Raw genomic sequence first — 14,782 nt, 5'->3', positions numbered from 1 at the left:
TTTTAAGTTTTGAAACCTGACTAAGCTAAACCCTGATATTGGAATTTTTACAAGCAAAAATATTATTATCTGTTCATCATTAGTTCATGACCAGCACTGAAAAACAAGTCCAACTTTATAAAGAATTCTGTATTCGGAGACAAGGAAATTTTTAATCTCTTTCTTGTTGTTAAGATGCAGCTTATCAAAATTGTTTGATAGAATTGGAATGTTTGTATCATCCTTATTAACAAGACAAATAGTGGGCACATCCAGGCTATTTGAGGAGCAGTTGCACAATATAACAGACTATAATGTGTAGGTCTGTACTTTTATCATATGGCAATCATTGCACACCCATTTATTATGTGTATTTTGACATTTATAATTACAGCTGGCCTGAGGAGATGAAAAAATAGATGTACTTTCATTTTTTAGCACCACAGATTAGAAACGGTATATTTAATCTAAACTGTGTCCCACTTCAGTACTGATAACAGGATAATATGAAGTAAAGTGTTAGTGCCATATTTTTGTCAGTCTGGCATGGCAGGAATAAAAGACAGGTCTTTACAAAATAAGGAATAGGTAGGTCTCCTACTGTACTACTTGCAGATTTACAATATTTAGAGGATTTCATATAAATATTTTCTGCAGGAATATTAGATCTCTTCTTTGAGAGTATTTCAGTTGCATAGAATACATTTCCTTTGGATATACTGAGGTAAATCAGGAGTGATTTCGATAAAATCACAGGAATTTAACATCAAGAATCTCTATTACCCAAATCTGACTTTGAGATTATATTTTCAAATGCCTAATGTGTATATTTAAGTATGCAAATATACTGTGTATGAATAATTGTATGAATATATTTGTAACAGGGGTGTAGATGCATATGTAAATATGTTTTTATTCCGTGGGTATATAGTACAGAGAGATTCTGGGGATTTTGTATGCATATAATTTTTTGTAAGCAAATCAATGTCAACTTATGGTGTTCCAGGACACTGTGCATGGTTATTGCTAATAAAGAAAGAAAGAAAATACTGTATTGTTAATGACTGAATATTTTATTAATATGATACTGTAATGGCAGGCATGATTGCAGAACAGCTAATATTTTAGATGCTTGTTTCATGATGACTTGAATACCATGAAGAAATATATGAAGTGTCTTTTAGAAGGATTGTATTGGTTTTCTATATATGCTTTCTAAGCAGGAAATTGCTAATATTTCAAAATATAAAATATAAGTGGTCTAAACCCAGCACATCCAATAAATTATAGATTTACATCCGTTTTGTTGGCTTTTTTTAAGACTGCATAGGTTAAAAGAAACAAGAAATTCTTTAAGTAACTGAATTTCAGGTTTTCTTGCAGGTTTGATATTTATTTCTATCCTTAGACATTGATCAGTAGAGGACATTACATTAGGGAACATTATAATTTCTTGCTTTAATATTTACATTTATCTCAAAAAGTAGCAAGTTTACTGAATAATTAGCTCTTTCCTCTCTATCACTTATTCCTCTTTATTTACATTATTTCTAGTGGAAGCAATCTTATCCAATATTTATCAAGCATGACAAAGTACAGAAAACTGAATAGGAACTTTGGCTATTGACAGTGGGCCCAGGACAGAGCATTTTGTGGTCCCCCAAAGGAGTAAGGCCCAGGCTCATCTCAGACTGCCTTAGGTAACAGAGACAGAGACTCAGTGTTGTTCCTGATAAAAATACTGGGGTGCTATCAGAGTGTAAGGTGTAGTATATCCTGTACTGTATATAGAAGGTTCTATATCCTTACATGCCATAAAAGAAAGCAGAGGAGAAAGGAGTAGCATTATGTTACTTATTGGTAGCTAATTTCCATAGTAACAAACTACTCATCATTAAAATCAAGAAATTAATTAAGTATCCATTGTATTTTTATTATACTATATTAACTTTGTTACTAGCTTTTCAAATAAATGTATTAACAGCTGAGAATTTAATTTTTCTTTTCTAAAAATATGGCAGCAGAATGCTCGGAGGGGAATGGTAAGTTAGAGAACTTCCAGTCTGAGAGAGACTGGTAACTTAGATCACATTGAAATACCAGGTTTGTGATAGAAGTGTTGAAATGGAGAATTTAAACACATTCAACTCCACTAGTCTGTTATTTTGGACCCCTTCATTGGTTTCTTGATAAAAGAGACTTTTGGTTGAGAGGAAAGGATGTCCTATAGTGTTTGTCAGTTAACTGGAATAGAAGACTGAATGTATACATTCACATGTACATAATAATTGTATGTGGACTATTTTTCTGTGTCAGTTTTGGAATCTAAATGAATGTGTGGCTGGATATATACCTTCAGTTGCTAAACATTTGCATATCCTACTGGAGTTTTTTTTTACTTGCCCTCATTAATTTTTATAATTTATTCTTAAGAATAGATTGAGTAAACCTATTATAGAAGTTAGAGGCCATCATAAAATGCAAGTTCTTATTATGAAACAAAATGGTTTTTTGTGCCCATCTGTAACATGTAGTACACATTGTTTGCAGATTTACAATAGTTAGAGGATTTTATGTTAGTATTTACATCAAGAATTCTAGATCTCCTCTTTGACAGTATTTCAATTGCATAGGATACATTTTCTTTGGATATACTGAGGTAAATCAGGAGTGGATTATTTTTATGGTCAGCTACAATAAATTAAATATAATTAACATTTCCTTACCTTTAGTGTATACATACATATATATATGTATATACCTGCTGAGCCATGTCTATGCGGCGTCTACATATTTCACACAGCTGAAATTTTAAATTAAAATTTGCTATTTGTTCAAGGTATTAAATATTATAAGATGCTAAGATTCTGACACTTAATTTGAATATTAGTCCTTTGCTTTTCTTTACTTGTACCTGCTTTTCTTACTATGTAATATAAATTGAGTAGGCTATAAAAAGATTTTAATACTTTGGCATCAACATTTTGAAACTTTTTCAGGTATCACAAGAAAATTAAGTTACTTTTAGGGCAGAATGACAGAAGTGAGGGCTTGTATGTGTTTTTTTCTGATTGTTTTTAACCAAAAGCTTTCTATAGTATTTTCCTATGCCTGGTTGAGGATTCTGGTCAGTAATAGTTTATTTTATCTCACCATAAATAAATGGTTTTGTCATTATTTTCTTAATATTTCCTGACACAATTATAATGTTGACTATGGAATATGTACTTATTTGAGTGTATTTATAGTATTAATATAATAAATGGGAAGAATCCTCTCTATGTATGAGAGTTACAGCTGAGTTTATAATATTGTTTTCAAAATGGGTACTGCTGAGAGATGCAAGCTAAAGTTTTCTCTCAGGCTGTCTTAAAAAGAGTAAATAGCTATGCAATGGGAAAATAGATCTGTAAATTAAGTGCTATACCTTGGCAGTGATAGCTTGATTTCTAAACACATTTTTTTCTCAAATATATTTTGGTGGGGAAAAGAGGTAGAAAGAGCTATTTTTGTGAAAATGTGAATATTTTTCATTACTGGATTATCCAGAGTTCCAGACACCATTCTTCTTTTAACAAAATTGGGAAGAGATGCAGTAATCAGTGTATTGATAGGTTAACTTACTGGATGTCCTTAAATGTGAAAGCAACAAATGGAAATGTATGGTAGAACAGCAATAGAAATTCAGAAGTTCAATCATTCAATGAAGATTAAGCTGATTTCACTAAGATCTCATTTGGTTATGCATTTACAGTCTATTGTTTTAGCTATGAGCTTACTGTATTTTTACTGTCCTCATAAAGCTGAGTAAGTTTATAAGAAACTTGTAAAATTATCATCCTTTCATCTCTTTTACTTATGCTTTTTTTCCCCTTTATTTTTCTTTCATACAGGCCATGCAAGTAAAGGTACAGGTCAAAGTGCATGATGTGTCTTTGTTTTAGATTTAGAGATGATCAGGCTCCAAGCACTCCTTCCATTGATCATAGCAGTGGCGTCACAAAGTGAAGCACCAGGTTCCACCTACTATAAATTTTGTCCCAGCTAAAGTGGTGGTCTTTGACCAGAGCAGATAAAATTCCCTTTGGCAATCCTAAATATTGCTTAATGTGAAAATGTACTAAAACCACCTTTTTTAAACTATTTTAGATGTACATTCTGCCTCTGCTGTCCTTCTGCATTCTTTTTTTTTGCTAAAATAGTGAAGTAGACATTGTAAAAGAAATGTCTAAGTAGAGTAATTAGAAAGATGTATTTGGCTTATGATATTCAAGAAGAATATTTGAGAGAAATGTGCTATAACCTCTACCCCATTTGTAGGTGAATAGAAGATTGTATTAAATCCAATAAGTTTAAATAAGATATACTGTTCAAATTCTAGCTTTTTCCAAAAGTAAAATGGTTTTTACTAAAGGTGTGAGGTGTGAGACAGCTTTAGAATAACACTTATCTCTTTTAGGTATTTAATGTATTTGAAGATTTCTTTTCCTTCAGTCAACTATAGGTCACTTTCCTTTGCATCATTCATATTATTTCTTTTAATATGAATTTCTAAAATAGATGAGTACTTTCTGACCTATGGTGCATTCTTCATGGGTGAAGTAGAATAAGCAGCAAAATGGAGCATAAATCCTTTCATCTTTCCCTTTCCCCTGTGTGCTGAGAAGCATACATGATGCTGTGAAGAGCTTTTAATCAATTAAACTGGAGACATGAGTTAAAAAGGGAGAAGCTCTGTTAAACTAATAACCTGATTTCATGCTTTGCTGCTGTCAAACTTTCCAGGTATACAGAGTAGGATTTAATGACTGCCCTCATAGTAATCTCAAAGAACAGAAGCTCAAAGGGGGATGGAAATTCAGAAAATATTATATCTGTAATCTTAACCAGTTTTAGCTGATTTTTTAGTGTAAATAAATTATTTCTTCCTTTTCATTGTGTATTTAGTTATTATTAATCCACTAAAGAATCTGTAATTGGGTTTTGGTATATGAATTTTTTTCAGAAATATCTATTTGTATGTTTAAATCCTCAAACAAGTAAGACTATTACATGCTTTTAGCAACCAAAGTATATCATTCCTCCAGTTGAGGTCCTTTTAGCACAAAATATATCTGATTTAATGCTCTTTACATATACAATACAGGTATGGTGTGTACATAGGTGCATATTAGAACTGAAAGAGACAAAATTCCATTGTCATTTAGGTTTCAGTCTGTGACTCTATTTATACATTTAGCAGCTGGAGAAGTGAATTCACAGGCAGCAGAATTTATGGCAAAGGCAGAATGGATCTTCTTTTCATGTTTTGAAAATTCTCCAGTTTTAAGGTTCACAATCTTATTAATTTCATATGAACATAAAGAAAATTGGATGTGCAAAATGTCCACTGGCATAAAAGATGCAGAAACCAGGATGCCTCCCATCCCTTTTTTTCTTTTAAAAATATATCTATTACATATTTGGTTATTCCTTATTTAAGATGCATAGTGACGCCACTGGAGTACAGTGATACATTGTGGGATTTGTTTGTCTGCTGTCATTGTAGAGTACAAATAATGTCATTATTAAAGCCATTGCATCACTATTTCTAAGGCACTTTGAAAAGCAAAGCTTTGAGGCCAAGTACTCTCCTGCAATTGTTAGTTCCTTAAGAAAGGAAGCCACATCCATTGCGTGTTCCCTCACACTTCAAAATACTTAACACAAGATCTGTACAGGGAGATTTCCCATCTAGAAGACAGAATTTGCCAAAATTTATCACCAAATAGAATACGTACAGCTGCCTTTTTTCTTCCAGTGATTACTGTGATAATAGTGAGGCATTAATTGGGAAATAATGAATTGCAATGGATTCTGCTGTATCCTTATGTGGAACTACACAATCTATTATAAGAACAGTAGTTTGTAAATCCTAATTGACAGAAGGGAAAGGATATGGAGGGTTAAATGAAAGCATTTGTAATTCTGTAGTGTTGTACAAGCCTGGAGGCCTAGTCCTGAAATCTTATCTTAGCAAAACTCCCCTTGAGTATAAGTAGGAGTTTAATATGGGTACAGAATTCAGAACTGGGCTGTTTGATGTTGTTGCTGTTTACTGTGTGTTCATTAAATATAGGGGTCTGTTTGAAAGATTTTGGTTCTCTGTCTCATAAAGGAAAAGTTGGATGTGAAATATGTTGTACAGTGTCTGTCATAAGAAGATAGGGCAGATGTTATTCTGTTGTGCTGTTTACTTCTGTCTCTTTTGTTTTCCTTTTCCTATTAATGATGATATCCAAAGACACAAAATTTTAAATTTTTTGTCCCAAATTTATTCATATTATCCAAAGCCAAAGGGCAGCACTTTCCCAGAGGCACTAATTAATTGGCACTTTATAACATTGAATCAAAGCCTTTTAAATAATACTGTTTTTCAGATGAGACAAGTCAGGCAATATTCATTCATTCAGACCCTGGATAACTATCTTTATATAAATCTCTTACAAAAAGGTAAACATCCTAAATTTGTCTCTGTAGCATTGGACAAATAATAGTGTCCCCTGAGAATGATTCAGCTTTTAATTGTAGGGTTGTTTCTGATTTGAAAGGTAAGATCCAGTAAGTATTGTCAAAATAATATGTATGAATGCACACAAAAGTGTGTGACTCCTATTACCACATTACTCTTACTGCATTTTCTGCACTGGTGCACACCAAAAGTATTCCTTTACATTTTCTGACCAAGCCTGTACAGCCTTCCTCTAGTGCTGCATTTTTAATTATTTGTACTACATCAGGAACATAGTTTCCTTGGACCATAAGGGGAAGAGCGTGTTGGAGAAGTGTGTGATCAGAAAATTAAAGTAATTTTTCTTTTTTTCTTTTCCCCCTTTTAAAATTTTTTTAACTTACAGTCTGGAGGACAAGATCAAGAGAGGAAGAAATCAAAACGTAGAGGGGATTTGTACTCCATACAAACATCCTTGATTGTGGCTGCACTTAAAAAGATGCTTCCTATTGGTTTGAATATGTGCACTCCTGGAGACCAAGAGCTCATCTCTTTGGCTAAGACTAGATACAGCCATGTAAGTGTGTGCTTTTAATAGTTTTTAATACAAAAATAAGCAGAACTTTCTGAAATTAATTTTGAAGCATAGAAATCTAAGCAGTCAATATAATTAAATATCTGTGTGTACTATAAGCAATTATAACTGCTAATTATTGTGCTTTTTTTTTTTTTAATGTGTATATAGAGGTGCCATACTTTCCCTGTTATTTTCCATTTGTATAGCACGTGCAGTTTTATATAATCATGTTCTTTTGCACCAAATACTGAACTACAATTAGTTAGCTTTAATTCCCTTCAAAGTTTAACCCTTGTTTTATGGTTAAATTAAGCCTTTGCCCCTTCTGGTATCTTACATACTTTGAAAGCAAAAGAGGTTAAATTTCAATGTTGAAATATAAGCTGTTCTATGTTGTAAAAGTTCTTGTGAAATGAATCATAATCTGAACTGAAAAATACTTCTACTTTTCTACAGAGGGACACAGATGAGGAAGTCAAAGAACACCTACGCAACAACTTACACTTGCAGGAAAAGGTAATATAGAAAAATCTGTCTTAGATGCCAATGTGCGCTTTCAAAACACCGAAGGTGCAATCGTTTTTTTGGGGTTTTTGTGATACAGTAAAAAAAAAATCCAGAAAGCTATTAGAAACATTTCCATTTTAAAATTATTCTTCCTGATATTTCATTGCAATAAATGCCTTATTTGTAGCTTTGTTTGGTATAGTCAAGTTTCTGGAAGATCTGTAGAATGGGACAAGTGTGAAGAATTGAGATACTGGTAGTCTTAAAGGTCTAATTACTTAGAATTCTAATTACTTCGAATTACAACTTGATCCAAGAAGAAAATAAAATTGAAACTCTACTACTTCAGCTTTTCTGCTTGAATCTAGCTTTCAATAATGATTAAATTAAGTATTTCTAAAAATATATACATTTTGAAGTGACTATAATAAAATATTAAAAGCTTTGTCATTTTCGCACTTGTGAGTTTTACAAGTACATTTATATTCCTACAATTAATATGCTGAATACACAGTCAAAGGTAATACCAATATGGAGTCCTCATCAATGTGTAAATTAAAAATAATTCAGATCATTGCCTACAGTGTTTGAATACAATGTCATGGAAGTTATCTGTCATGGAAGTTGACTGTTCATTTGCTATAAATTGATGCTTGCATACATTAAAATAAGAACAAGAAGTACTTTAATGTGGTTTTCCTATTTCTGTCTTTAAGGAAAAAAAAAAAAAGAAAAAACCAAAAACTTTGGCTATAACTCTTCACCTACTGAAATTCCAGCTCTCTTTTCCAGACTCCAAAAAACAGCTTTACACTCTCAGTACAAAGGTTCTGCAAATTGAACTCAATCCCAGTACTAAATCTGCTTCCTTATTTTTAATGGAGTTAAAAGGAATAAATAAGTTGTAAGGTACTTTATTTGGTTTCATGAAATAAAAATACAGAACCTTGCTTAAGAATTTAATTCAATTGCCCAGTAATATATAGAATCAATGCCATTTTTTGAGCAGCTAGCTAGTTAATTTGGTCTGAAAGGGGACAGAAATTGTGAATATTTATAAGCTTCTTTATGATATGATGGGAGTAGAAGTAGTGTCGGTCAAATTCATTGCCTTCATTCAGCAGCTTATGAATGAAATATGTTGGGTTTCAGTCTGATGATCCAGCTGTGAAATGGCAGCTAAATCTGTACAAAGACATTTTAAAGAGTGATGGACCTACTGACCCTGAGAAAAATGTGGAGCGTGTGCAGAGGATATCAGCTGCTCTGTATCATCTGGAGCAGGTAAAAAGCCAAATGTCTATACTGTGTTTATTTTTGAAAAACAGAGATTTTTCCTGGCAGAGATTGTTTCAAGTACAGTGACTGCCATCATTAAAGTGTCCAGATAAAACTTAGGGGTTTGTATACGTGTGCATGCAAGTACCCATGCACATACAGTTGTGCATATATGAAAGTTTTCAATGTAATCTGTTGAAATGCCTCCATTTAGCTGCAGGGAAAGTTCAGGATATATTTCTGCAAAACTGCTTGAACAGTCATATGAAGTATAGCACACAAATTATCTCCATGTTGTAGCAGAAAACCATTTTGATTTTAGGAAGAGATGTTTGCTTGTGCACTTATTTTTAATATATTGAGTTTAGCCTGTCTCCTATTTCTGCAGCAGAGGATGCTGTAGCAACTTTTGAGTTGCTTGCCTGTTCATCCAGTTGATGCAATTCAAATAAAGGAATTTGTGCTCTTCCTACATGAAGTTAATCCATTCCATTCACAAATTATATAACACAGAAATACCTTCACATGAACAACTGAATATGCATTTTTAGAAACAGAAAAAATAACAACTTTTGAAATTTACCAAGTAGTCCCACGTGAGGTATTCTAACATCTTGAATATTCTTGTCTGAGTAAATGGAGAGATTTCTATATAGAAGGTCCCCAGTATTTTTCCTTATTAATAAAAAAATAAAACCCCAAAAGGACATTTTTTTCAGATGATGCAGAGCATTAGTAACATTTTCTACTTTGTTAACTACCTAACCACTAGCTGTATAGAAAATTTTTTGATGAAAGTTGAAAGGTTTCCATTGCATATACTAGAAGATATTTTCCTATAGGTTGAACAGCCACTGAGATCAAAAAAAGCTGTTTGGCACAAACTCCTGTCAAAACAACGCAAAAGGGCTGTTGTTGCATGTTTCAGAATGGCACCATTATACAACCTGCCAAGGTAAGTGGCTGAAAGGTTTATTTCTTCATAACTTTCGTTTGCATTGTTTACTGAGTGCAAACACTGCTTGTGTGTTTACCTAGGTGTTGATTGTTAGGTGTATGTAATTTTAAGAGACAAGAATTGATAAGTCATCAGCTAATTCCTCACAGGAGCAAAACAGTCATCTCATGGCAAATAACCTGAGTGGGAAAACACCATAAGAATTACATGCTTCATTTTTGTCAGTTATTCTGTATAGTTCCTCAACTTATCTGTGAATCTGTGAAAACCATTTAGATGTTGCTGTTTCTGTCCATTTTTTGTCTCTGATTTGTTGCTCTTTTTACTCTTTATTCTCCTGTGTTTTGTCTTTTTTCTTTTTTTTTTTTAATTTTGTATGGCTCTTCCTCTCCTCTTACATGAACACTTCATGCTCTGTAGCTTGTCTGGGCCAATCTTCAGCTACTACATCAGAATGTTATATGAATTAAAGCGACTATTGGGACAGTGCAGTGCAGAGAGCACTGCAAAACGATATTTTAGACTTCTATGTTACTCTGCTTCTTATTCCAGTTGAATGCAGATACCACAAAGTCCAAAATAAAATGCATCCTGTGCCTGGATCCATCTACTGCTTTAAGCAGAGTAATAAGATGATATGTCACTGGAGTAACTTCCTTTACTCTGTTTCTTCTCAAAAAAACTGAGTTTTATTCAGATAAAAGTTAAGCACATGTTTAATTAGATTTGCTTCTCTCCTTCTCCAATTTTTCACTTTTTGTGTTTAATATTATTATTCAAAGATTTTTGGCAAAGTGTTTAACTGAAGGGTTGTGTTGGATTTTAAAATCTGTTTATTAAAGAAAATTTACACACTTGCTGTAAAGGTCTTTAGCTGAAGGTCTGTAGCTGTGTCACTAACACACTGGAGGAATATTAGGTTTGCACAGGACAAATAAAAAGGCAGTTTATACCATAAAAAGCACACAACCTTCACAACCTTCCTTTGCAAAAATGAGTAGTTCTGGACTATAATAACTTCTCAAAGTTATTATGCTACCACCAGGCCATCTTTAAAGAACCAAAAAAATGGAAAGGATTAAATACAACATAAAAAACCACCCAGTATCAATCCTTGCCTCTTCAAGAGCTGTGTTTGGCAAAAAAGAGGAAGTGGTATGAAGAAATACCATTTCAGTACAACCTTTTTGTGAGCAAGCTTTTTTTTCACAACCATATTCTGTGTTTGTAAATTCTTAAAATGTTCAGAATAAATGCGTGACCACCCAAATGTTAAAAGGGCTCCTCCTTTTTTTGCCTTACAAATCACCCACTTATATTTTTTATATTTGAGGTTGACAGAATGCTTGCCAAGAGGCAAAGTGGGTTATGAATCTTTAAATTCTTGACTTTTTAATTTTCAATAAAATATGAAATAATACCACATTGAAATTGAACATTTACATGTCTGTAATTTTTTTAAAATGTTTTTATGTTAAAAACTTTCCTCAAGCTTTTTGTTCTCAAACTTTTGGTAGATTTTGTGGAGCAGTTTACTCCTAATTTAAATATGAATATGAGGCAAATCTACCCTGATATTTCATTTTGTAGTTGCTAAAAATGAACCCTCATAAAAGTATTTTTGTCAATTAATTGTGTTCTCTGCACTTCAAAACAAACAAGAGTGAAAACACAGTTTAAACTTAAAATCTTAAAGTCGTGGAAAAGTTTGGGTTGGAATGGACCTTTAAAGGTCATCTATCCTGATCCTGCTGCCATGAGCAAACTTCTGGGTATATTGCTCAACTGACAGGTTCAAACCAAATTTTTAAAGTTCACTAGCTTATAGTCACTTTTTTCCTAGATAAATCATAGGATCCTGACAGGAAAATAAGGCTATCACACTATTATAACAATCTCCATCATCTAAATTGACAGTGTTGCTCAGACATGCCTGAACCCTAGGGAGATTATTTCAAGTGGGGTATGATTTGTTCTAGGAGCTATTTAAATCTCTTTGATGCAGAGTTTAAAATGCAGCCCTCTATCTTGTCTATTTCTTCATTTTAGTTGCAGCTTTGTATTGGGAGTGTTAGTTCTTTGATGTTAGAATCAATTAATTTAAAGTGCAGTAAACAAATATTATGGTATTAACCATTCCTTTATCCTAGAAAAGATAAATCTTCAGTAAATAATAAGCTTACTCTTTTGAAAATTTTCCAGATATTTAGGTGGCTTTCAGTATAGTTTAATTTTAATCTTAGAGCTTAAGATAATTTTCTGCAAAACTCACTGTAATGTCTATCAGTTTTTAGGAATTTCAGTAAGATATTTCAGAAACAGACATGTCTATTGATATGAAAGTGTTTGTTAAATCACCAAAAAATTACTTTAACTTCTGCCACAAATATTCCGAGAACTCCTTTTGATGAAAAGTCCCTGTAGATACAAAACAAATTGCTATATTTAAAAAATATATATTTTTCAATGAATTAAACATCAGTTAAGTTAGGAAGTACTAATTCTTCACGCTCTGTGTTTATTGAATGCACATGGCTTTGAAAAAGTGTGTTATGTGATGTGTTTTCTCTGAGATGTGTCTATGTTTGATGTCTCAAGGAAATTAATTTGAAAAAACTTTGTCTTATTGTCTGTCATCTGTATATGCACATAGATACAGCAAAGTTGTACATGGGAATTTTTCAAGCACGGTTTACGATACATTCTATCTGACTACTTTATTGAATTTAACTTGTGCCTTTCTTCAATGAAAACCTATATGCTTTTCTTCAGACACAAAATTAGCAATTTCTTCCTGAGCACCTTTCAACGTGTTTGGCTGGAAAAAGTACATGAAAAAACTCAGTATGACAGGCTTATACTCAAGTTAACGGTAATGTAACTTGTGGAGAGCCTCTTGCTTATGCGCCCACTTCTTCCTTCCCAGCCATGATTTGATATTATCATAAAAACATGAATTTGTACAATTTTCAGAGGGGATTCTGATTGGTCAGTTTTCAAAATTTTATAATAAAACAGCACCAGTGTCAGCAAGTGAGCCTAAAGTGTTGACTCGACAGCTATTCCATTATAAAATACTGATTTGTGTGCACATTCTATTTAAAAGGTATTTAATGGTGTATATGTAGTGCATTTTTATATCTTCTTTTTGGTGGCAACTGATAAAAGTAAATGAAAAGGCTGCATGGAACAGCCTTTCTAGACTCATGTAGTGCAGCTCAGAAAAATTTTTTTCCCCAAAATAATGTGAAGACAGATTTATTTTGCCATTATTATGTGTAGTCTTATTGCCATGAGTTTATTTTGTGTGGAAAGTTAAATTAATGAATAGTATACAGTAGTAATTAATATGACTTAGAGTTTTCTGAAATTGGTCATTTCATAGAGCAGGTTTTTATATTTCTAATGCAACTTCTTTGAGGACATGCTAATACTGCCCTGATTTAGAACTGGAAGACAAGAAGCTGAGATTAGGCTTCTTTCTGTGGAAGAAGGCAATGATTGTCTTTAGATACTATGCTGGAAAGCAATTGATAGTTATTTTGGTGTTGATGGCCAGTGTCTAATGTCTTGATGTTCTAAATCTAGTAATTTGGATTTACACCTTGTAGATGTATACCGCACTCACTCATTCTCAGTGTGATCAAGTGTGTATTTTTCTCATGCTTGCATTAAGGTATCAGTCGTGCAGTTTCATGTATAATGTATTTTAGGCCTCTCTTAGCCTTCAAAATAAAAAGTAATGTATACATATGTGTATAAAAAACCAGTAAGAATGCTCAAAAGTACCTGCAGGTTTGTCACTGAATGTTAGTTATGTTTTGCATTTTGTTTCACTGACCAATCAGAGGATCAGAATTGTACAAATAAGTATCCTTACTAACCATTAACCATCTGAGCTGTTATACTCTGTTCCTTTACCCCTCTTGATCTCACTTTCACAACCCCCCCAGGCACCGTTCTATTAACCTCTTCCTCAATGGCTATCAGAACTTTTGGATAGAAACAGAGGAATATTCATTTGAGGAGAAACTAGTTCAGGATTTGGCTGTAAGTACTGATATAACTGGGCATTTATTTCAAGGCCCACTTCAGTGTGTATTCTATGTATCTATTATAAAATATATTTAATTTTTGTGTACTGTATGCATAAACTTATAAAATATTAATCCTTATGCTTCAGAGCATAAGGTAATTTTCTGCTGTGGTCAAAAAGACATTGTCCTTTGATGCACACTGAAGTGCATTAAGGTGATCTATGCCTTCAGACGAGCTACATGATACTCATTCTTGGAAAGAGAAATGGATTAGATGAACAGTCAGACTGTTCTTGTCATTATGGTAATTCCTATGTTTGTATATATTATTTTATGGGGTGTTTTTAAAGCTTGATACTATTGATCCTTTTCCCTTTTAAATTTTTTTATGCATAATTAATTTTAACATTTTCAGCTTTGATACAAGTTATTTTTGCTGTTTTCCTTTTTGATGCATCATAAGGATAAGTAAATATATGCAGCCATATTCAGCAAAAATGCAGTTTACCTGTGTACTTGATAAAAGTGATTGATAAACTTCGGGATTTTGGTAGTGAACATCAGTTCAGAATGCCTACTGCTCTTTCTGTTCCCTCTGTGTAGTTAACTTGTCAAAAATACCTCCAAGGAGCTTATCTCCCCAGTCTCTAAACACCAGGAAAGTTAATACACAGCTTCTTGGATCACATGAAGATGCATCAGGAAGCGCTTCAGTGTTAGCAGAAGCACTCACGTTGTGCTTTTTAAAGAGCCATTATGCCTGATATTGTGGAGACACAGAATGTTTGGGTTGGAAGGGACCATAGAAATCATCTAGCTCCAACCCCCCCCTGCCATGGGTAGGGTCATTCTTCACATGCTCTGGAAAATTATATGGTCAGTCTGATTGACTTTGTTGCTTCCTGCTAAAGGAAAGAATGAGGCCATTAATCAAAGCAGTGCCTGCAATTCTTTCA

At 33.1% G+C, this 14,782-nt stretch overlaps 1 protein-coding gene across 1 annotated transcript in view; it reads left to right on the top strand.

The window, feature by feature from the left end:
- The window catches only part of RYR3 (ryanodine receptor 3), a 196,058-nt gene that overhangs the window by 150,125 nt on the left and 31,151 nt on the right, over positions 1 to 14,782 (top strand). The window contains exons 71-77 of the mRNA XM_077180355.1: positions 2,001 to 2,021; positions 3,873 to 3,887; positions 6,876 to 7,046; positions 7,503 to 7,562; positions 8,706 to 8,837; positions 9,674 to 9,786; positions 12,562 to 12,661. Coding sequence (XP_077036470.1) covers positions 2,001 to 2,021; positions 3,873 to 3,887; positions 6,876 to 7,046; positions 7,503 to 7,562; positions 8,706 to 8,837; positions 9,674 to 9,786; positions 12,562 to 12,661 — 612 coding nt within the window. The remainder of the gene's footprint in view (positions 1 to 2,000; positions 2,022 to 3,872; positions 3,888 to 6,875; positions 7,047 to 7,502; positions 7,563 to 8,705; positions 8,838 to 9,673; positions 9,787 to 12,561; positions 12,662 to 14,782) is intronic.

This window comes from Agelaius phoeniceus, chromosome 6 (genome assembly GCF_051311805.1).
Source record: "Agelaius phoeniceus isolate bAgePho1 chromosome 6, bAgePho1.hap1, whole genome shotgun sequence".
In the NCBI taxonomy this organism is placed as follows: Eukaryota; Metazoa; Chordata; class Aves; order Passeriformes; family Icteridae; genus Agelaius; species Agelaius phoeniceus.
This window is presented reverse-complemented; position numbering and strand designations above follow the sequence as displayed.